This window comes from Lutra lutra, chromosome 7 (assembly GCF_902655055.1).
Source record: "Lutra lutra chromosome 7, mLutLut1.2, whole genome shotgun sequence".
In the NCBI taxonomy this organism is placed as follows: domain Eukaryota; kingdom Metazoa; phylum Chordata; class Mammalia; order Carnivora; family Mustelidae; genus Lutra; species Lutra lutra.
Window position 1 is genome coordinate 48,077,424 of NC_062284.1, and position 22,830 is coordinate 48,100,253.

The window sequence follows — 22,830 nt, forward strand, 5'->3', positions numbered from 1 at the left end:
AGATTTTTCTTTATACCCTTTTAAAAGATTCTTCTAGAAATTCGCTTTATTCCCTGGACTGATGCATCTTTTAACACATTCTCATTAGGGTTTAGATTGAAGGTGAGTCCAACCTTCTAGCCATATATATATATTGTACTAGACCCATCTTTAAAATTTCAGAGCGCACATAATAGCATTAATTGCATTTGTCACCAAGTATAGCTTTGAAATCAGTCCTGTGGTTTTTTGAATACCTCCTCTGGGCAAGGTACTGCACTTGGCAGTGGGGGGTAACACCAACATTCAGGGCCCCAGGGACACCATCCTCTAGGTTCTGTTGCTGGTTTACTGTCTGTACTGTTTCATCTCCTTTACTGGTTTTATCTCATCTTTCTCTCTTCTGAATTTGGAGCACCTCACGTTCAGTCCTCGGACCTCATTTCTACTTAATTTAATTCCTGAGAGAGTTTTTGTAGTTCTGTGGCTTTACATATTATCTACACGTTGATGAAACCCAAAAGTGTGTCTCCTACTCAGTCCTCTCTCCTGAACTTCAAACTCCTATCTAAGTACCAGGGAATGTCTTTTAGGGCTCTCAAAATTACCCAAAATTGAACTCTTGTTATCCTCTGAAAGCTGCTCCTTCTACAGTTTTTCCAAACTTGATAAATGGAAACTCTATTCCGTAAGTTGCTTATGACAGAAACTTTGCAGTCATTCTTGATTCTTCTTTTCCTTCCAGACCATCCACCAAATTTATACACAAATCCTGTTGATGCTCATGGAGCTAAAAAGTACAGGATTATATGGTGTAAGGCTGAGTAGGTAAAGTTCCTCTATTTCTGTGAATAAATACTTCGATTCAGTCAGCTTGAAATTTTAAGTTTATTTTGCTCATCCCCATATTTTATAAATTCTCTCTGGCCAGAGTCTTTTGTATCATTTCCCCCTTTCCACATCCACAATTACTACCTGGGTTCATTTAATCACTTCTTGCATAGACCTGTAGCAGGTTTCTAAATGCTCTTTCCTCTCTGGTTTCTCCTCCTTTTTTGTGGTAACCTGCAGCCAGAGTAAGGATTTTAAAATTAAGGTCTAATCCTATCATTCTTCTATCCAAAACCCTTCAGTGGCTTTGTATTGGCCTGTAAATTGGGTTCAGCAAAATTTCAACAACAGTAATAAAAGCTGAAAGACTCAGTTTTCCTGAGAGAAAATAATTGTCTCAGTTAAACTATCACTCAAGAGTGAGGGCAAAATAAATACATCTTCAGAAATGAATATTAAAGTGTGTGTGTGTGTAGGCAGAGAGAGATAAAAAGAGGGGGAAGACGTTAGTTTATTACTGAAAGAAGTACTTTAGGTAGAAAGAAATGGAATCCAACTGAATCCAGAAAGGAATAAAATGAAAGAAGACATGATGACTGTTTAGATAAACCTGATTATATAAAACGATAGTCATGATTAATTCAGGGACATCAAAATGAAGTCAAAAGATTGGACAAAATAATATGAGATGAGAAAGGCTGGTTGGAATTAAAAAATTCTAAGTTTTTAAGAAATGTCTTTTTTTTTTAAGATATCTTTTACTCATCTGAGAGAGGAAGCAAGCAAGAGCATGAGCAGAAGGGAGGGTCAGAGGGAGAGGGAGAAGCAGACGCCCTGCTGAGCAGGGAGCCTGACATGGGGCTCAATCCCAGGGTCCTGGGATCAGGACTTGAGCCAAAGGCGGATCCTTAACTGACTGAGGCACCCCATTCTAAGATTTTTATATCGTTTGAGAGAAGAATAAAGATAACAATTAACTTAATATTTTGTTAAATCTGGTATGATTATTAAAAATTGTATGGGTAACAAAGGCAAAGAATGAATGTATTACTTCAAAAGAAGTAGAAGGAATAAAAGGGTTCCAGGAGAGAGAGAGGTGTAAAGTAGATGAATCAGTGATAGGAATAGATGCAAATATATCAGTAATTATAACTAATATAGGCAAAAATAAATATCTAATTATAATAAATATATTGCCAACTAAAAGATTGGTTAGATTGAACTTTTAGAAATATAGTTATGTGCTATTTTAGACTATTTTAGCATACATTCCTGAAATATAAAGACAGAGAAAGATTGAAAGGAGAAGGATGGGGAGAAGATACCAGTAAATACTTAACAAAGGAAAGCTGTGGTTATATTAATATAAGAGAAAAAAGATTTTAAGACAAAGTGTTATTGGGGGACACCTGGGTGGATCAGTGGGTTAAGCATCCCCTGATCTCAGCTCAGGTCTTGATCTCAGGGTCTTGAGTTCGGGCCCTGCACTGGACTCCATGCTGGGTGTGGAGCCTACTTAAAAAAAAAAAAAAAAGTTTTATTAGGGATAGAAGGGACTACTATATGTTAATAGAAGAAAAAGACCATAATTACATAATAGCTCTAAACTTATATGTAACGAATAACCTTAAGATACATAAAGTGAGGGCGCCTGGGTCGCTTAGTGGGTTAAGCCGCTGCCTTCGGCTCAGGTCATGATCTCAGGGTCCTGGGATCGAGTCCCGCATCGGGCTCTCTGCTCAGCAGGGAGCCTGCTTCCCTCTCTCTCTCTCTCTCTCTGCCTGCCTCTCTGTCTACTTGTGATCTCTCTCTGTCAAATAAATAAATAAAATCTTTAAAAAAGATCTTTAAAAAATCTTTAAAAAAAGATACATAAAGTGAAAAATGGTGAGAATTAAAAGGAAAATTTGATAAATTCAGTTATAGTGGGAAAATGCCTCTTGGTAATAAATAGGTAATAAACAGACCCAAATTAGTAAGTATACAGAAGATTTGAATACCACAATCAACATGCTAGTTACATGGTCAGACATAGAACTCTTTGTCAGTCAAATGAAAATATATGTTATTTTCAGGTACAAAAAATTTAATTTTTAAAAAACCATAGGGCACAAAGCAAGGTACAGAAAATTTAATTTTTTAAAAACCATAGGGCACAAAGCAAGTCTCAGTAAAGTTTGAAACATACAGATCTCTTTCTTTAGTTTAGAGTGGTTAGTTTAGAAATTATTAGTGGTTAGTTTAGAAATTATTAATAAGGGCACTTGTCTGGCTCAGTCAGTAGAGCATGTGACTCTTGATTTCAGGGTCATGAGTTTAAGCCCCATGTTGAGTGTAGCGCTTACTTTAAAAAATAAATAAAAATTTGGGGAGGGTGGGATTATGGACATTGGGGAGGGTATGTGCCATGGTGAGTGCTGTGAAGTGTGTAAACCTGGCGATTCACAGACCTGTACCCCTGGGGATAAAAATATATGTTTATAAAAAATAAAATAAAAAAAAAAGAATAAAGAATTTGATTAATAAAAATAAATAAATAAATAAATAAAATTTTAAAAAGTTTAAAAAAGAAATCATTAATAACTTAACCTCAGACATTTGGAAATTAAAATGCACCCATCTGAATAACTTATGGGTCGTATAATACATTATCATGGAATAAAAACATTTAGAGCTGAACAAAACCATATATGAATACTCATGTGATTCAAAGTCATTACCTAAAGCATAGTTTTTTGTATAACATTAGAGAAGAGTAACTGGATATTAATAGGCTTACCATCTAACTCAAGAAAATAAATTTTTTTGATGGAAGGAAGGAAAGGAGTACAAAAGAAAAAATCAAAATTCAAGAAACAACTCAAGAAAACCAACAGTTGGTTGCTTGGAAAAATTGACCAAGTATAACAGAAAGAAGACACAAATAACAAACTTTGGGTGAAAAAAGGAGACATAATTCTAGATAGCAGAGATTTTTAAAATATGAGGATATAGTGAATAACTTTATGACAAAATTGAAAACAAAGTGGACAATTTCCTAGAAACACCTAAAACTGCCTAAAGAAAAATAAAAAAACAAAAATAGACCTATACCAAGTAGAAATGTATCCATTCGGTCAACAAATATTTATAAAATATGCCCGCACAGTTTTAGGCACCAGAGATACAGTAGTGAATAAAAAAACAAAAGTGCCTGTTTTCATGGAGCTTGCTTTCTAGTGGTAGCAGACAGATAATAAATTATTATTATTATTTTTTTTAAGATTTTATTTATTTATTTGACAGAGATAGATCACAAGTAGACAGAGAGGCAAGCAGAGAGAGAGAGGGAAGCAGGCTTCTTGCTGAGCAGAGAGCCCGATGCGGGACTTGATCCCAGGACCCTGAGATCATGACCTGAGCCGAAGGCAGCGGCTTAACCCACTGAGCCACCCAGGCGCCCCGACAGATAATAAATTAATAAACTGTATTAAGTATTGATAAATTCTATGAAGAGTAAAGAGAGAATGAGCTGTTTTATGTAGGATATTCAAAGAAGTAATTGTGGACGTGTAGGAAGTAATAGAGCATACCAAGTGGATATTGAAGGAAGAGTTTAGCAGGCCTGAGGAGTAGATGCAAAGAGTCTGAGGCAGGTGGGTATTTGGAGGAGGAGAGTGAGTACTGTGGATAAGGGAGATTGGCAGAACCAGAAATCAGTGAGTAACCATGGGCCAGATCTTGGTATCCTTCTAAAGACTCTTGATTCAGCAGTTGGAAATCTACCCTTGAAATAGGGATAATGATAATAACTTCTACTTATATGTCAAATGATATCTCAAAGTTGGGGAAAAATGATTTTTACTCATAAGATTATAGAATCAATTAATTAAATGCATGTAGACTTTCTTTGTAAAGCTCCATCCAAGTGATGTTCTTTTCACCAGAGGTAGTATTCATTTTGTGAGTATTTATTAAGTATGGAGCACCTACCATGCCAGGACTTGTGCAAAGTGTAAAGAATACAAAGATGATTAAGACATGGTAGTGTTTCCTGCCCAGTATGGAAGATAAATGTAAATAACTTTTCTGTAGTGTGCTAATAAGTGTTATAACAGAGATACTAAAGTCTAAAGACTAGGAGAGGCCTCAGATTTTTATTTTGTAATATGAGGGTATATACTGAGAAAAAGTATATAGGGTTTTTTTTTTTTAAAGATTTTATTTATTTATTTGACAGACAGAGATCACAAGCAGGTAGAGAGAGAGGAGAAAGCAGGCTCCCTGCTGAGCAGAGAGCCTGATGTGGGGCTCGATCCCAGGACCCTGAGATCATGACCAGAGCTGAAGGCAGAGGCTTAACCCACTAAGCTGCCCAGGCGATCTGGTATATAGGTTTTCTTTAAAGGTAGTTTATATTAATAATAATTAACAACAGCTTTCCTGTTAAGCCAAGGAGAATGAAAATTAGGCTTCTCATTTAGCAACAGTAGTGGTCAAGTGGTTTCTGCTGAGATGAACACCAGATATGGCACTTACAACACCTGTCTGCAGTATAAATAAGTTTTGGCAAGACCTAACCATGGTGAGACCTGGAATCTTGGTATAGCTGTAGCCTTTCAGATGACTGATTGTCTTCAACAAGTTGGTTCATCATGAAATAATAGAACTTGAATTTTTTTTAAAGGTTTTATTTATTTACTTGACAGAGAGAGTGATCACAGTAGGCAGAGAGGCAGGCAGAGAGAGAGGGGGAAGCAGGCTCCCTGCTTAGCAGAGATCCCGATGTAGGGCTTGATCCCAGAACCCTGAGATCATGACCTGAGCTGAAGGCAGAGGCTTAACCCACTGAGCCACCCAGGTGCCCCTAGAACTTGAATTTCTTAACTGAAAATTACACAGCACAGCCTTCTGCCAGTCTTCATTATGAAAGCTTTATTAGCCTTCATTTGTAGAGCACACAGTCTGACTCTTAAAAGCATAGAGAGAACTCTTTCAGTCAGTTTTAGCAGGTTTTACTTGTAAACCACCTAGCTACCGTGAAAACTTTCTTGGATCCTGACATTACTGCATGTTTACTGTGCGCCAGGCCCTGTGCTCAGTGCTCTACCTACATCATCTCATTGAATCCTCACATCTCTATCACGTAAGGTCTGATACCCCCTTTCCAGACTTGAGACATGATAAGGTTTTCTAATAGTTCAGGCTCACGTTAGGAAGTGGTAGAGCTAGAACATGCAAAAGAGTGAAACTGGACCATTCTCTTTCTTCATACACAAAAATAAACTCAAGGGCGCCTGGGTGGCTCAGTGGGTTAAGCCGCTGCCTTCGGCTTAGGTCATGATCTCAGGGTCCTGGGATCGAGTCCCACATCGGGCTCTCTGCTCAGCAAGAAGCCTGCTTCCCTCTCTCTCTCTCTCTCTGCCTGCCTCTCCGTCTACTTGTGATCTCTCTCTGTCAAATAAATAAATAAAATGACCTGAGCCAAAGGCAGAGGCTTTAACCCATTGAGCCACCCAGGAGCCCCCTTCTTTGTAAGTTTTGAATTAAGTATTTCCCTGACCTACAGTTAAGAAAACTTAAACATCACCATGTATTTCCTTAAGGTCCTAAAATATATGTACTGTGCCACAGTTCCAGTCCTGGCCTTGTCATTGACTGTAAGTTTGGACACATTCTTTAAGCCTGGCTTTTGGGTGTTTACAATGTAAAAAGTAGGGATTAGATTAGATAATTCTGTATATGACTTATGAGCACAATAAATTATCTGATGCTGTACAAAAAAATTAAAGGTCGATACCAACTTTTTGTCACTCATCTAAAACCTTTTGTTCCAAATGAAAAAATAATTTAAGAAAATATGGATAGTAAGTGTTCCCTATTTTACTCATTTTCTTGGTATTTTAAATACTCAAAAAATTTATTCCAGGCTATTGGTTCATGACATCCTAAAGTGTATATGTTGTGTGCTCAATTTTAAGGGCTGGGACTATTCCCTGAAGGTCTGTGCTGGTCACAAACAAAGCAGAACACTCACAGGACTCAGCACTAAAAATATCACATAAAAATGCTTCCTTCATGCACTCATTGGAACAGGTAGTTACTGTGGCAACAATAAACTAATTTGAAGTGTTAGCTGTTAATTAAGACAATGCAGAGGTGTATGGTTGTCCTTTGGTGTAACCAGAGCCTCCATTCAAACTTCATTAATCACTTTATAGTTAATGTGTTGGGGAAGGTCAAGACAATTGAGATGCAGTACCCATCGAAAGTAAACAAATTCTTTTCTCCAGGTAGAATGCCATTTGCAAAGTTAGGGGACACATTGGACTCATGCCGGGCCTTGCCTTTGTCATCCACTTCTCCTGGATGATTAAATGTTACACGGGTACTGTCACTGCAGTGTAAACCAAACCTCAGAGCGTCTTTATTGCTCGAAATCGAACCCAAATGTCCACGGATGAATTAGCGTGCGTCATAATTAAATCATCAAGCCTCTCCCTTTTAATTCACTTGGAAATAGGAGACCTTTCTTTTGGAAAAGACATCAGCTTTCTTGACAAGCTTATTAAGTTGCCAAACTATCCAATATGGTATACACATTAGACTATCTTCTAGTCATCTCCTTATCACTGCTGTTGATCTCAAATGTCCAGGTGTTGCTTGTTGTCCAAAGTAACACCACTATTCTTTTTGCAAATTTTGAATCCCTGTGTATGCATTCAACATACACGACCATAGGTTTTATTTTCGTATTTCAGTCCTGGGTTAGGAATTCTAATATACAGCATTTTTAAAAGTTGAAATTGGAAGAATTTATGGTGTACAGGGGGAAAATAATATATCATTAAATCTTATATATTATATTAACTATATTTGCATAGAATAAGGTTATTAACTTCCTTCAGATCACATTTCAGTTTAGCTTAGTCCAACAACTTCTCTGTCAGTGAGAAAAATAGTGTTAGTCATTATATACCAGCATATTATATGAGTTCAGATATATCATGAATCAAATCATGACCTGAAATGTAGTTTCACATTATAAAAGTCTGGTATTAACATACATATACACAACATACAATTAAATGGTAACTTGTTCTGAAACTAGTATAATATGGGGATTCCATTTATAAAATGTATACCACTTTATGTAAAGTATAAAAATCTTTTAAATCTTTTTTTTTTTTAAAGATTTTATTTATTTATTTGTCAGAAAGAGAGAGAGAGAGAGCGAGCACAGGCAGACAGAGTGGCGGGCTGAGGCAGAGGGAGAAGCAGGCTCCCCACAGAACAAGGAGCCCGATGTGGAGCTTGATCCCAGGACGCTGGGATCATGACCTGAGCCGAAGGCAGCTGCTTAACCAACTGAGCCACCCAGGCGTCCCTAAAGTATAAAAATTTTTTAAATAATTTAAGTTTTATAATTCTATTAGTATTTAATATACTAGGGAGGTTGATATTTAGAGAAAATCTTTAGACATCTTACAGATTAAAAAAACTTCAGTAAAGTGAACAGTCACCACTTAGTTTTTATAATCTTGCCTTTCTTTAAATGTGATATTCTTGAATTAATTTATAATTAATTGTTAAAAGCTAAGTTCACCTTATGTAGTTGGCTTGACCTTTGTATACTCAAATAGGAAAAGCAGAACACATTTCTTTTTTAACACTAATATATATAGTATTTACATACATGTATACATATATATATTTCTAGTCTTACCTAAATTTATAACATTTTATATGGGAAAGTTACAAATATTTGCAGGCCTTTAATAACTAAACCATTTCTATAAGTTGGTCACTTAAAAAACACTTGTCAGTGATTATAAAAACTCTGTAAATTTGCTAAAAAATCATTAAATTACATACTTCATTGACTCTTACATATGTAATTGCACCTCAGTAAAGCTGTTAAAAAATTTGTCAGAGCGGGGCGCCTGGGTGGCTCAGTAGGTTAAGCCTCTGCCTTCCACTCAGGTCATGATCTCGGGGTCCTGGGATCGAGCCCCGCATCGGGGGTCTCTGCTCAGCGGGGAGCCTGCTTCCCTTCCTCTCTCTCTCTCTGCCTGCCTATCTGCCTACTTGTGATCTCTGTCTGTCAAATAAATAAAATTTAAAAAAAAAATTTGTCAGAGCAACCAGAGATTTCTTCCAAAACAACAGGGAGTGATGTTTTCTTTTTGATAATAGGAGAATATATGTTTTATTTTTATTTTAAGAAATGGGCAGGTTTTCCTACCAAATCATTGCCAAGTCATCATTGGGAGCCTGATAAATGTATTTCGCAACTCAACAGGTAAAAGGGAATTCCCAAGAAGCTAACTTCCATTCCCAGGGAATTCCCAAGAAGCTAACTTCCATTCCCACCCCTACATCTTCCCCACGCAATCATATCGTAACACAGCTGGGTGAGAGGAAGAACACTGCTTTTGGCTGATGTGCAAGTCTGTACTTTCATAGACTTCCAGTAACAGTGCTTGTTGATTTTGTGTGGTTTGTCTAGACATTTTTATATAAGACAGATTGTCCCTGAATAATGGTCAGAATGTACGGCCCATGTAGAAGTTGTGTGGAAGACCACGTGTCATTTAAACACAAAGGGTCTTAATGAGAAGTAATGGTATCTTATTTCTGCAAACCTTACTCCCTTAACTCTTTTTCATAAATGAATGTATTTCTGTTCCTTGATTTAAACTGTAGTTATTTCCCTGTATCCGATCATTTGAGCTTGTCTCTTTTTCTAAAGCTTTTTTAATTTTGAGAGATGCCAGCTTTAGGAAAAGATGAACCACATACTTGAGCCTGATAAGCCTGTGATCTCTTATATTTCTCCCACTTATATCTTAAGCCATAGCTAATTCTTCCACTTATATCTTAAGCCATAGCTAATTCCGAGTGTTCTGAGATTATTTTGATGAAATGTAGGGATATAGTGTATCTGTTCCTGTAATTGAAGGAAACAAAAGGAAAACCTCCCATTTTATATGGCTCTATACAGTGCTTAGCAGAAGACTTCAGAAGATCCTACCCGCGCCGCCCCCGCCCCACACACAGTGCTGGTCAGTTGTAAGGGTCTGGAGTCAGAAGAGGTCTATAGTTCTGCCACTTACTGACTTAGTGCTGTTGGGAAAACTGCTTAGCTTTTCTGGACCCCAGGGCTCTCCATCTATAAAGGGAGGATAATAATACCAGCATTACCTCAGAGGGTTATTTTAAGGTAATGTATGATGAGTCACTGTGTAAACCATGGAGCTTAATAGAAATATGAACTGCTAATGTTATTAGTGTTCTTTGAAAGTATCATATATCCCATCGCTACAGATATGTTCAGATTCACATTGATGTCCTTAACCATTCTGCTGGTTGTTTAGTATCCCAAGTGATTTTGTTATTTTTTTCCTTCTCATAGAGCATATCATGTCCCGAGTGGGAAAATATTAGCTGTAAAGGTAAGTGCTGAATAAATTTTATGAAATTCATGAAGTTCTTTTTTTTTAAAGATTTTAATTTATTTTATTTTTAGTTTATTTATCTGAGAGAGAGAATAAGAAAGGGGGGGTAAGGGGTAGAGGAAGAAACAGACTTCCTGCTGAACCGGGAGCCTGACACAGGACTTGATCCCAGGACCCTGAGATCATGACCTGAACCAAAGGCAGATGCTTAACGACTGAGCCACCCAGGCGCCCCGAAATTCATGAAGTTCTTGATGCTCACTACTTTCTTTTCCCCTGTTAGCTTGAGTCACAGGTATCATGAAAGAGGGGATGGAATGGTTTAACTGTTGGATGGTAGGTTATGGAAGCTATGGTCCTGTTGTGATATTCAGCTCCCTCCTCTCTCAGAGGGTACCTTCACCCCTAAAGCACTGCTTTCCCATCTGTTGAGTTATTTGTTCCTTTAGATAACATAACTCTTAGACTGTTGCTGTTAAAATATTTAAAGACAGTCAACTTTAGTTTATTCACACCAAGAGAAGGGGGCACTCTTATAAATCATCTACAAAACTTAACTATTTGTCCTTGTAAGTGCATATAATTTCTCATAATTTCATACATTTTGAATTTTGTCTAAGCTAGGCTAATATTAAAATTCTTGTGCATGATTATTTAGTTGGGTATGGCAAGGTGCTAACAGCTGTTTCTGGAAAGGATTAAAAGCAATTTTAAAGGAAGACACATTTTATAAAGAGCTGCTAAAGTAGAGACTTTGAATAAATGAAAACAGTAGGTGTTTACAAATATGCTGTCTACTAGACCTGACCTTAAACTGAGCTTTAAGTTTATAGAGAGAGGACTATATCTCACTTTATATCCCTAGATTTTATAAAATTTATAAACATACTAAATGCTTAAACTGAGTTGAGGGAATGATTTAAGAGTAGTTATGACTATTGCGTTTAAACTTTATCTGAGTTGATTGAATGAATGATTAAAGAGTAGATACAATTAGGCATGCCTAGGTGGCTCAGTCCGTTAAGCATCTGACTCTTTGTTTTGGCTTGTGTCATAATCTCAAGGTCTTGAGATCAAGCCCGGCATCATTTTCCCTGGTCCACATGGAGTCTGCTTGAGATTCTCTCTCCCTGTGCCCCTCCTACTCGTGCTCTTTCTCTTTTTCTCTCTAAAGTGAATGAATAAGTCTTTTTTTTTTTTTTTAAAGATTTTATTTATTTATTTGACAGACAGAGATCACAAGTAGGCAGAGAGGCAGGCAGAGAGAGAGATTGCAGGAAGCAGGCTCCCCACCAAGCAGAGAGCCTGACACGGGGCTCGATCCCAGAACCCTGTGACCATGACCCGAGCCGAAGGCAGAGGCTTTAACCCACTGAGCCACCCAGGCGCCCCTGAATGAATAAATCTTAAAAAATAAAAATAAACTTCTTACTTAGCCCTGAGCTTCTTGGCAGCCAAGGCAAAAACCATGTAACTTATTTAACAGTCCTACTGTGGAGAGTAGAGAGAAAGAAATGTGCCATTTCTTCAAAACAGGCATTTTTTTGTTTTTTGTTTTTTTAATTAAATCTTAGCAGAAATTTATTTCAAATAAAAGACACAACAGGCTGTAAGTAAAAGGCTATATCAGCCTCTTTTTCTCTCTTAGTCTTTTTTTTTCTCTTTAATGGTTCATTTTTGGATAGTTTCTGTTGTCATATACTCAGGTTTTCGTCCACATTGTCTAATCTGCTGTTAATCTTGTTTGTTGTATTTTTCATTTCAGACACTGTACTTTTTATCCCTAGAAGTTTATATGTCTTTTTTACATCTTCCACATCTTTCCCTAACATGCTCAATTTTCCTTCTGTCTTCTTGGATATATGTAATGTAGTTACGGAGTATGTGGAATATGATTAACTGAATTGATAGTTTTGTCTATTAATTCCATCAGATGTAGCATTTGGGGTCAGTTTTGACGATTGCTTTTTCCCCCCTCATTTTGGGTTGCATTTTCTTATTTTTTTTAAAGATTTATTTTTATTTAGTTTAGAGAGAGAGTGAGCAGGTAGGGAGAGGGGCAGAGGGAGAAAGAATCCTGAAGCAGACTCTACACTGAGCTCAGAGCCTGACACGGGGTTCGATCCCAGGACTCTGAGATCATGACCCGAGCTGAAATCAGGAGTCAGCCGCTTAAGCTACTGAGCCACCTAAGTGCCCAGTATTTTCTTATTTTTTAAAAAATCTTATCATTAAGATTGGATGCTCATCATGCATCATAGACACCAGATTTTTTTTTTTTTTTGCATTCTTATAAATATTCTTGAGCTTATTCTGAGATGCTGTTTAGTGACTTTGAAACAGTTTGATCCTTTCAAGACTTGCTTTTAAGCTTTATTAGTTGGGACCAGCCCAGTGGTTAGTTGGGAACTAATTTACCCCACTCAATTAAGGCAGCTGTCTTCTGTATATTCTACCAGTGCTCTGACAGTTATGAGGTTTTCCCCCTCCCTTGTGGGAACACAGACTCTTTCTACTTAGTGTGAGATCTGGAGATTGTTTCCTCTGGTCCTTTCTGGTGGCTCTTTCCTTGCCCTCACATGGTTTCCTGACATCCAGGTACTGAATGATCATTAATCAGCTGAAGACTCCAGGGGCCCCTAGGCAGATCCCTGGAGCCCCCTCCCTTTGGCCTTCTGCCAGGGAACTGTCGCTGCCTTGGCTTCCTCAGACCCCCAATTCCATCTTGTCAGCATAGGGAGATGGCTGAGCTTTGCCTGAAATTCCTACCCTGCACAGAAGCCTGCACACTGTCCAGTTGGTAAACTGCACAATCATAGGGCCCCTCTTACTTGTTTTCCATGTCTCAAGGATCATTGTCCTTGTTTTAACTGTTGTTAATATCTGGAAGCCTGTTAATCTTTCTGGGTTCGGTTTTGCTTTGGATCTCTTCCTTTCTTGTCACCACTCTAGTCAGGTGCTTGTTTTGTCTCTTGTCAGACACTGAACCGTGTTTAAAGTGCTCTCTCAAAAGTGGAAGCTACCATTTATTGATCATTTATACTGTACTGATAGGCGCTGTGTGGACCCTTTCCTCATTTAATTATGAATTAATAAATAGCTTGCTGAACGTCCCACAACCAGTAGAACTAGAATTTGAAGTCAGGCAAGTCTTGCCCCGAGTTCATGCTCTCAAACTGTGTACCATATTGCTGCTCACTATCCTTAGATCTGCCTTCCCGGAGCATAGTTCTGGTCCCATCTCCTCCCTTCTCAAAAGTCTTCCAGGACTCTACATTATTCTCAAATAAACTGAAAACTCTATGGGCTGAAACTCAGGATCTTCCACAGTATGTCATCAGCCTGCTTTTTATAGCATTATCTCATGTGTCTGAATGCTGTGCTGCTTTTAAGTTGAACTCATTGCTTTATCTGAACCCAGGTACTTTCACACTTCAACACTTTGATTCACGTCTTTTTCTCTAATTAGAATGCCTTCACCCATGTCTCTACCTATCAAAATTCTTAACACCCTTCAAGGGTCAGCTCCAAAGCCCACTCCTCTATTGAACTCACATAGATAAATCCTGTCACATATGGTCTGTCTATCACTCACTCACTTTTTCCTTTGAACCTCTCTAGAATTCTCCGTATGTGTTTCTTATGGAGGTTATCACATACTGCCTTGTATTTTGCTATTAATATACATGTGCATTCTCTCCTTACATTGAAATCTCTTTGTAAGTAGAGAACATATTTTATTTATCTTCTTGTCTTACTCATGGAATCATGCAGAACCTTGTACTTGGCCCTACATAGAGGATTGCATGTAATAACTAGATGTTCAACACATAATTTGTTGAATGACTGAATAAGTAAATTTCTTTCATTTGTTCTTCATTCATTCATCTTTTGAAGCAGCATCTTGAAAGCAGGTTCAGCTCACATACAAAATAAACCACAGTGTTCTTTGTATGGACCATTGCTCTCACCTAGAGTAGCTCTTTGTGTGTGTGTGTGTGTGTATGGGTGAAATGAAAGGTTAAGAGTTAGAAGTGCATTTGATCTTTTCCTGACCCTCTCCTGACTTGTGTGACTTCAAGCATGTCACTTGAACCTCTCCGTGACCTCAGCTGTGCAATGGGGCTGCCTATGTCACAGAGGGATTGTGAAGAGCAGCAAATCACAGTCCTTATCTAAACAGAATCACCTGCAGGGTTCTGATGCCCGCATAGAATGATGAGGGAAATTTAATTTCCCAAGCCAAGTGGTCAGTTGGACTAACACTTTGAATGTCTGTGGGAGCAATTAGATCAGAGTCCTTGAAAATCCATCCCTTTTCTCTTCCTACTCAAAATATTTCTATTTTTTGTATTTCTAAATGTTCTTACTTTTTTTAGACTAACAAAAGAATATTGTAGTGTTTCCCCTTTCAGACTTCAAAGGTGGGAAAACATCATTTCCAATGGTTTTTCTTTTTTCTGATATTTTAAAAAGACTAGAAATACCTTGGATTTTTATTTTATACCAGTGAATTTAGAAAAATTTCTGCCTTCAAGAGAACATTTTGGAAAAATGCTAACCAAAGATAACTGTTTGATAATGACTAACTCATGAAATGTGTTTCTAACTCGCTTTATTGGGGGGGCAGTGGTGGAGGTAAGCGAGATAGTTGCAAACAGGTAGAGCAGAAAACAAATAAAACTACTGTTAGCCATCTTGGCAAACAGAGCCTTTTTATTTCACTAATGTATTCTATAAAATCTTTCAAAGTACAGCCTAATAGATTTCCTATTATTTTTTTATTTTCTAATTGGGAAAAAGTCACCTAAGAAGAAATTTCTTAGCTTGTATATAGCATGTGCTGATTATCATTCTTTGACTGCTTTGGGTTTCTGCTGCTTTTAAACTAGCATTTAAATGGACCATTTGATTAATCATTTGTATACTGACTGTAATCCTCCCAAATTTCCTTTCTGAGTTGTACATACTGTAAAAGACAATTATGTCGCCACAGATTAAGTAAGCGAATTAAAACAGAATAGAGGCTTAATTTGACCTGTGATTTTGCTCTCCTTCCCTTTAGTGGAGCGTGTGCCACTCCAGCAAATAAATGAAGTCATCCATGACAGCTTGTGATGAATTGCCGTATTTATACTGTATATTTTAATAGCCTCACACTAATTTAAATTGAGCACAGAGTAAATTATAATTCAGTCACTTGACTGCTCGTATTTAACCTGACAACTCATCCTTATTTGTCCTGGAGGTGTAGTAGAGAGCAGCAGAAACGCGCCCAGGTACTTTAGCTTCTCCCTTAACCCTTTCTCCCTGAAATCCTTCATGTGCAGATCCTCTCCAGTTTGAAAAAGGGAGCTCTTCCTTAGGAGGAAAAAAATCACAATAATAATGAAGACTCCAGGAATCCATGCTTTCCTTGTACTTTAAAAAAAGATTGGAATTTGCCAGGCTTTTTTCCATTGCTTTCAAATAAGGAATTGGACTTATTTTTAGTAGTTAAAAGCTCTCTCCCAGGAATGCCCAAGGAGAATTAACCTTCTACCTACAAGTCTCCCAGAAAATGGAAGAGCATTTCTGTAGAGTTATTTTAAGGTGAATTTTACATTCCCTCTTAAGTTCCAGAAAGTACTTTATTCACTTTTGCACCATTATGGGATCTCCACTATTCTGCAGTCAAATGCTCTACCACTGAGCTATACCCCCTGGATCTCCACTATTCTGAATCATAAGAGATACCAAGGATGATCCAGACACACTGCTATGCAGTGGGTTGGCCCCACAAATACAGTATTATTTGCTACGTTTTAGGTCAGTGTGGCACTTTTATTTATTTTGGTGTTTTTGCCTTCAGTGATAAATTCAGTGGTAGAAATCAAGCAGCCTCCTTCCTGTCTAGAAACAGCTTCTTATTTAGAGGGTTATGGTTGTAAGGAGCACTGTAATTAAATCCCACATCACTTCATGGGCACTGCTATAATTAAGACCTTGCTTGGGATGCTGGGTGTAGGAGTAGGGGGACCAGGGAAAGATGCCCGAGACTCATTCCTTGCCTTCGTGGGACTTACAGCTGCTTTACTCTCTAGGCTTGTGGTTTTAGTAGATAGGCATGAATGCCACAGCTGAATGTGAGAAGGTACAATATCAAGGGCCAGAGCAAGAGATAAATTCTGGTAGAGGGCTTTGGGGCTGGCTTCATGGAGGTGGTAGTGGCATTCAGGCTGGGTCCAAAAGATGAGAAAGGTTTTTATGATTAGTAACTGTGGGGTGGAGTGAGGAGGCACACCTCAAGTTGGGGGAACATCAGAAGCAAAGACTGAAAGTGGGAAAAGCACAGGACCTGTGTGTGGGCCACCAGTACAAAGCACCCGTTTCTGCGTGGGTGGTATGGGGTGAGCATGGCTGCCTTTCATATCATCTTGCTTCACATGACAGTTGGGTTTGTGGTGGGGAGAGTGGGAAAAGGAGTTGGGATAACTAGATTGTGGAAGAATTCTTTGAATGTCATGCTAGAGTTTTAATGTTATGCTAGGCCATGGGCACCTATTTAAGGTGCTTGATCCAAGGGAATGATAGGTCTGCAGCCAGTACTGTGGGGTTAATGGCAAGGTGTTCGCTCACCATGTGGAATCCCATCATTTCTGGAAGGGGGGCCTAGAGATGCAGTATGTCTCATTAGTCATACAGAGTACTGAATAAATGGCATTTTCGAAACCTTAGGTAAATGGTTCTCAACCTTACTGTGGGTTAGAAATCAGGTGGAGAGTTTTTTACAAATATTAAGATGTGGGCCCAACCCATGATTGATTCCATTCTTCTGGGGGTAAGGTCTATACACCAGGATTTGTTTAAAGTACCTTCATGTATTGATATAAATACCTTTATATAAAAGTAATTATAACATGCAGCCAGGGTTGAGAATGACTGCTCTGAGGTAAATAATAAGTTCATTCCTTTTAGTAGTTTTTTTGGGTGAAAGAGTCCCTGTACTTGACATAGTGGTGTGAATAGTTTTGGTATTTTATGGCACGGAATTGAAACAACACTAGACGAATTTATTTTGTCGCTGAGTTTTATACAGGAACAAAAATGTAAGTGAATATTGTTGGCAAATGACTATTGATCGGGAGCGATGTTTAAATGCTTCTTGGCAGTTTTGTATTACACTTACAATCTAGTTTAGTGAGAGCTTTTATAAATAACCCTAAAGCAAAAACTCTTGATAGAAACCGGCCATGCCTTTTCCTCCCACTTTCCCCTCCCCCAAGTGGATGTCAGTACCATAAAATGTGTGTTTTAGAATTATCCTTTTCTTTCCTTGCTCTGTCAGCAGTTTTCAACTCATAATTTATGGGTTGTTTTTTTTTTCCCAGCGTGAGTGCATATATTCTGAGGTTGTAATACAAAATGTGGTTCAGTGTTGGATGGTGTATAACCACGCTATCATGGTAATCATGAATGTTAAGTTTTCTCCTAGAAATGCCAAGAGCCAGAAACTCTGCCACAAATCTTAAAAATTATCTTTCACCTATTTTATTCTCAGCACTGTCTTTTTTAAGTAAAAACAATTTCCCTTGAATTGGCTTCACTGAACTGTTGAGTAAAATTTGAACAGTTGATGGTTTCCTTTCTTAAGAAACAAGTGTTTGAAATTACTTTATTCTAAGTAAGCTTGTAAATTGTTTTACATTTCCATGTTACCAATCTTCCTCAGTGGTTGATACTTCAAGGAAAAACCGTAAACCACCAGGACATTCTCAGAGGCATCTGGGAATCAGGGAGGGACCTTGACATTGCCAGGCTGTGTGGCTTGTCAGCACCTTGGTTTCCTCCTTTAAAACAAGAAAATTAGATGAAATAATTTCTGTGGCTCCTTCAAGCTCCAGCATTTTATTACAGTATTAGCAAAGGAACATGACTTTGAAAGATATAAAAAGGTGACATGTTTTTAAAACTCTTTATTTCCTCATAGTAAAAAAAAAAAAAACCTAATTTAAATGTTATTTTTATTCCTCATACTCTGTTTATCACTTAGTGTCTGCATTACAAGACTTTTTTTTTTTTTTTTTTAATGGTTTCAGGGTCATTCCTTTCTTCCTTTTCTGGAAATAACCAATGTGGCCAAAATAGGGTGTATAAATTAAGGGTGTTATAACTTAACTGACTTTTAAAGCCATTAATACTGACCTTTGAGACCTGGCTTTTTCCTTGGTCTCATCAATCACTTCTGTACCACCTCCCCCAATACAAAGGGTTAGGCAGATGTGAGTACAGTTCGTATTCCTGGGGGTTATAGTAGTGGAGAAGAAAAAAAGGGGCAATGAAGAGAGGAAAAAACACATTTTTTCCTTTTTATATTTCATAGTGAGTATAGCTATACTTAATTTAAAGGTGAATATATGTGTAAATGTTGATTCCTTTGTGTATTTAGGTCATACTACTAGATATTACACTGGAACTTCAGAAGCAAATTATGTCTGAATTGGAAATTCTTTATAAGGTAATCTTTTCTTGGGCATTTTCTCTCATAAAGCATCTTATGGTATTGGCTTGCAGGTTTGTTTTTTTAACTACCTTTGTCTTATTTTTGTTACAGTGTGATTCATCATATATCATAGGGTTTTATGGTGCATTTTTCGTAGAAAACAGGATTTCAATATGTACAGAATTCATGGATGGTGAGTTTTCCCTATTATAATACTTTAAAAATGATATGGGAGGTAGCATACTTTAAAACCTGGTTCTGATATAGATGTCAAATAGAATTAAAAATAATTAAAATATACTAATAATTATCTCCTTTATACTCTAAAACATCTCAGTGTTAGAGGTTCCTGGTGTTAAATATTTACAGCCGAGCTATAATTTCAAGAGTGTAATTTCATTTACTTTTATTGAAAATTTAAATAGAACAGATTAAATGCTGGTCTAATCTGTGGTTTGATATTTGATTCTTCCCTACAATCTGTCTTTACTTGCAAAACAGATGTTCTGTTCTTTTAATGTTTCAATAGCCAAAACAGATTTTCTTTTAAAGAAATCTATTAACCCAATGTCCTGTGTCTTTTAGAAAGAAATCGGTTCTTAATTGCAAGATAAGAAATTGTTTTTCAACACAGCTGTTTAGCCAAGATGTGTTCAGTTTTCTTTGGACTCTAGCCCTTTCCTTTCATCTGTATTTTTCATTCATTTCTATGTTGGTAACTCTTTCTTGATCTGAATATTTGGGCAAAATGCAGATTCCTTGGTACCCTATCCCTGAAATGGTGTCGTCATTGTTATTTACCCATTTTAAATCAAAGCAGTCTTTAGGTTTTACATATTCAGTTTTTCAGTGTCTAGCACATTAAAACTCAACTTTCGGGGTGCCTGGGTGGCTCAGTGGGTTAAAGCCTCTGCCTTCAGTTCAGGTCATGATCCCAGGGTCCTGGGATCAAGCCCCACGTTAGGCTGTCTACTCAGTGGGGAGCCTGCTTCCTCCTCATTCTCTGCCTACCTCTTTGCCTACTTGTGATCTCTGTCTGTCAAATAAATAAATAAATAAAACCTTAAAAAAAAAAACCTCGACTTTTTTTTTATATTCAGTTCATTTGGGGGATTCTCAGTCTATCACTAAAGCAACTAGTTCATGTGTTGCAAGACTTTTTAACAAGCCAACACTGGTACCTTGCTACTATAATAAGGTATGTCATGTGTCCTAAAATCAGTTTCATTAAAATACGTATTTATTGAGATGGCATATTTAATCACCATACAACTCACCATTTTGACATATACAATTCAGTGGTTTTGAGTATATTTACAAGGTTGTGCCACTTCACCATCACTAATTCCAAAACATTTTGATCACCCCAGAAACAAACCTTAGCTGTTAGCAGCTACTCACTCTTCCTTCTTTCCTCTAGTCTGTGGCAACAACTAATCTACTTTCTGTCTCCAGATTTCCTTATTTTGGACTTCTTATGTAAATGGAACCATGCAGCAGGTGACCTTTGTGCCTGCCTTCTTATACTTAGGTTTATCCATGTTGTAGCATGTATCGGTATTTTAATCCCTTTTTATGGCCAAATAATAATCAATTGTGCGGACCTACCACATTTCATTCATTCATTCATCAGTTGATGGGCACTTGGGATGTTTCTACTTTGGGGCTGTTACGAATAATGCTGCTCTTTGCATTTGTGTACAAGTTTTTGTGTGGACATACGTTTTCAGTTCTCTTGAGTGTATAGATGTAGGAGTTAAATTGCTGGGCCATATGGTAACTCTGTGTGTAATTTTCTGAGGAACTGCCAAACTGTTGCATTCGATTTCACACCGTTTACCTGTATAGCTGCCATGTATGAGGGTTCCAATTCCTCCATGTCTTTGCCAACACTTGTTATTGTGTGTCTTTTTAGCCTGGTGAGAAACAGTATCTCTTTAGTTTTGATTTAGATTTCCTAATGACTGATGATGTTGACAGTATTTGTATGTGCTTATTGGCCATTGGTATACATTTCTTGGAGAAATGTGTATTCAAAGCCTTTGTCTGTCTTTACCTGGCTTACTTGTGTTTTTATTGTTGAGTTTTTTTTTTTTTTTTTTTTTAAGATTTATTTATTTATTTGACAGAGAGAGATCACAGGTAGGCCGAGAGAGTGGGGGAAGCAGGCTCCGTGCTGAGCAGAGAGCCTGATCCGGGGCTCGATCCCAGGACCCTGAGATCATAACCTGAGCCGAAGGCAGAGGCTTAACCCACTGAGCCACCCAGGCGCCACTTTATTGTTGAGTTTTAAGAATTCTTTTTATATTCTGAATACTAGGCTCTTATCAGATGTTTGATTTGCAAGTATTTTCTTCCATTCTGTCAGTTGTCTTTTCATTTTCTTGGTAGTGTCCTTTGAGGCACGAAAGTTTTTAAATTTGATGAAGTTCAGTTCATCTGTTTTTTCCTTTGGTTGCTTTAGATGTCATATGTAAGAAACTATTGAAAATTTACACCTGTTTTCTTCTAAGAGCTTTATAATTTTCACTCTTACATTTAAGTTTTTGATCTATTTTGAGTTCATTTTTGTATATGGTATAGAGTCTAAACCGTTCTTTTCATTGTGAATATCCAGTTAGTCCTAGCAACATTTGTTAAAAAGATTATTCTTTCTCATTGAATTTTCTTGGCATTCTCGTCAAAAATTTATTGACCATGAAATGCATTTCTGGGCTCTTGATTCTCTTCCATTGATCTATTTTCCCATCCTTGTGGCAATATCCGACTGTACTTGCTTACTTTTACTTTACTATTCTAGATTATTTTAGCTTTGTAGTTAAGTTTTTAAATTAAGGCATGTGAGTACTCCAGCTTTATTCTTTCTCAAGATTATTTTGGCTATTCTGGGTCCCTTGGATTGTCATATGAATTTTATAATCAGCTCGCCAAATTTGCACACACACACCAAAAAAAGTCCAGCTAGGATTCTAATACAGATTGCAGTGAATCTAGAGATCAGTCTGGGGAGTACTGCGAACTTACCAATATTAAGTCTTCCACTCCACGAACACAGAGTATCTTGCCATTTATTTAGATCATCTTTAATTTTTTTCAGTGATGTTTTATAGTTTTTGATGTTCAAGTTTTACCGTTCTTTTGTTAAATTTATTCCTAAATATTCTTTGATACCATTGTATATTGAACTTTTAATTTCATTTTTATTTGTTCATTGATAGCATATAGAAATCTAAATGATTTTTGTGTATTGATTTTGTATCCTCCTACCTTGCTAAACTTGTATCTTAACCCTAATAGGTTTTCGTAGATTCCTTAAGGTCTTCTAGATAGATCATGGCACCTGCAAATAGATGTAGTTTTAGTTCTTTCTTTCCAATCTGGATGCTTTTTGTCTCTCTTCCTTGCTTAACTACCCTGGCTACCCTTCAGTATGGTGTCAGATAGAAGTGGTGAGAGCAGACATCTTTCTTTTGCTTCTGATCCTAGAAGAGAAGCTCTTAGTCTTTCACTATTTTTTTTTTTTTAAGATTTTATTTATTTATTTGACAGAGAGAAATCACAAGCAGGCAGAGAGGCAGGCAGAGAGAGAGGAGGAAGCAGGCTCCCCGCCGAGCAGAAAGCCCGATGTGGGGCTCGAACCCAGGACCTGGGATCATGACCTGAGCCGAAGGCAGCGGCTTAACCCACTGAGCCACCCAGGCGCCCCAAGTCTTTCACTATTAAGCGTGGTATTAGTTGTGGGATTTTAGTAGATGTCCTTTATTGGGTTGTCAGAGTCCCCTTCTCCTCCAAGTTTGTTGAGTATTTTTATCATAAAAAGGCATTAGATTTTTTCAACTGGTTTTTCTGTGTTTATGGAAATGGTCATTCGGGGTGCTTGTGTGGCTTAGTTGGTTAAGAGTCTGATTCCTGATTTCAGTTCAGGTCATGATCTCAGGGTTGTGAGATCGAGCCCCATGTCATGCTCTATGTTCAGTGCAGAGTCTGCTTAAGATTCTCTCCCTCTCCCTTGGATCCTCTCCCACCTCATGCGCTCTCTCTCTCTCTCAAATAAATAAATCTTTAAGAAAAAAAGAAAAAGAAATGGTCATGCTTTTAAAT

At 37.5% G+C, this 22,830-nt stretch overlaps 1 protein-coding gene across 8 annotated transcripts in view; it reads left to right on the forward strand.

Annotated features, from left to right (window-relative positions):
• The window catches only part of MAP2K5 (mitogen-activated protein kinase kinase 5), a 253,962-nt gene that overhangs the window by 72,600 nt on the left and 158,532 nt on the right, over window positions 1-22,830 (forward strand). For all 8 annotated transcript variants that reach the window (XM_047735597.1, XM_047735598.1, XM_047735596.1 and 5 more), the window contains exons 9-11: window positions 10,205-10,244; window positions 18,676-18,744; window positions 18,841-18,922. In XM_047735597.1, coding sequence (XP_047591553.1) covers window positions 10,205-10,244; window positions 18,676-18,744; window positions 18,841-18,922 — 191 coding nt within the window. The remainder of the gene's footprint in view (window positions 1-10,204; window positions 10,245-18,675; window positions 18,745-18,840; window positions 18,923-22,830) is intronic.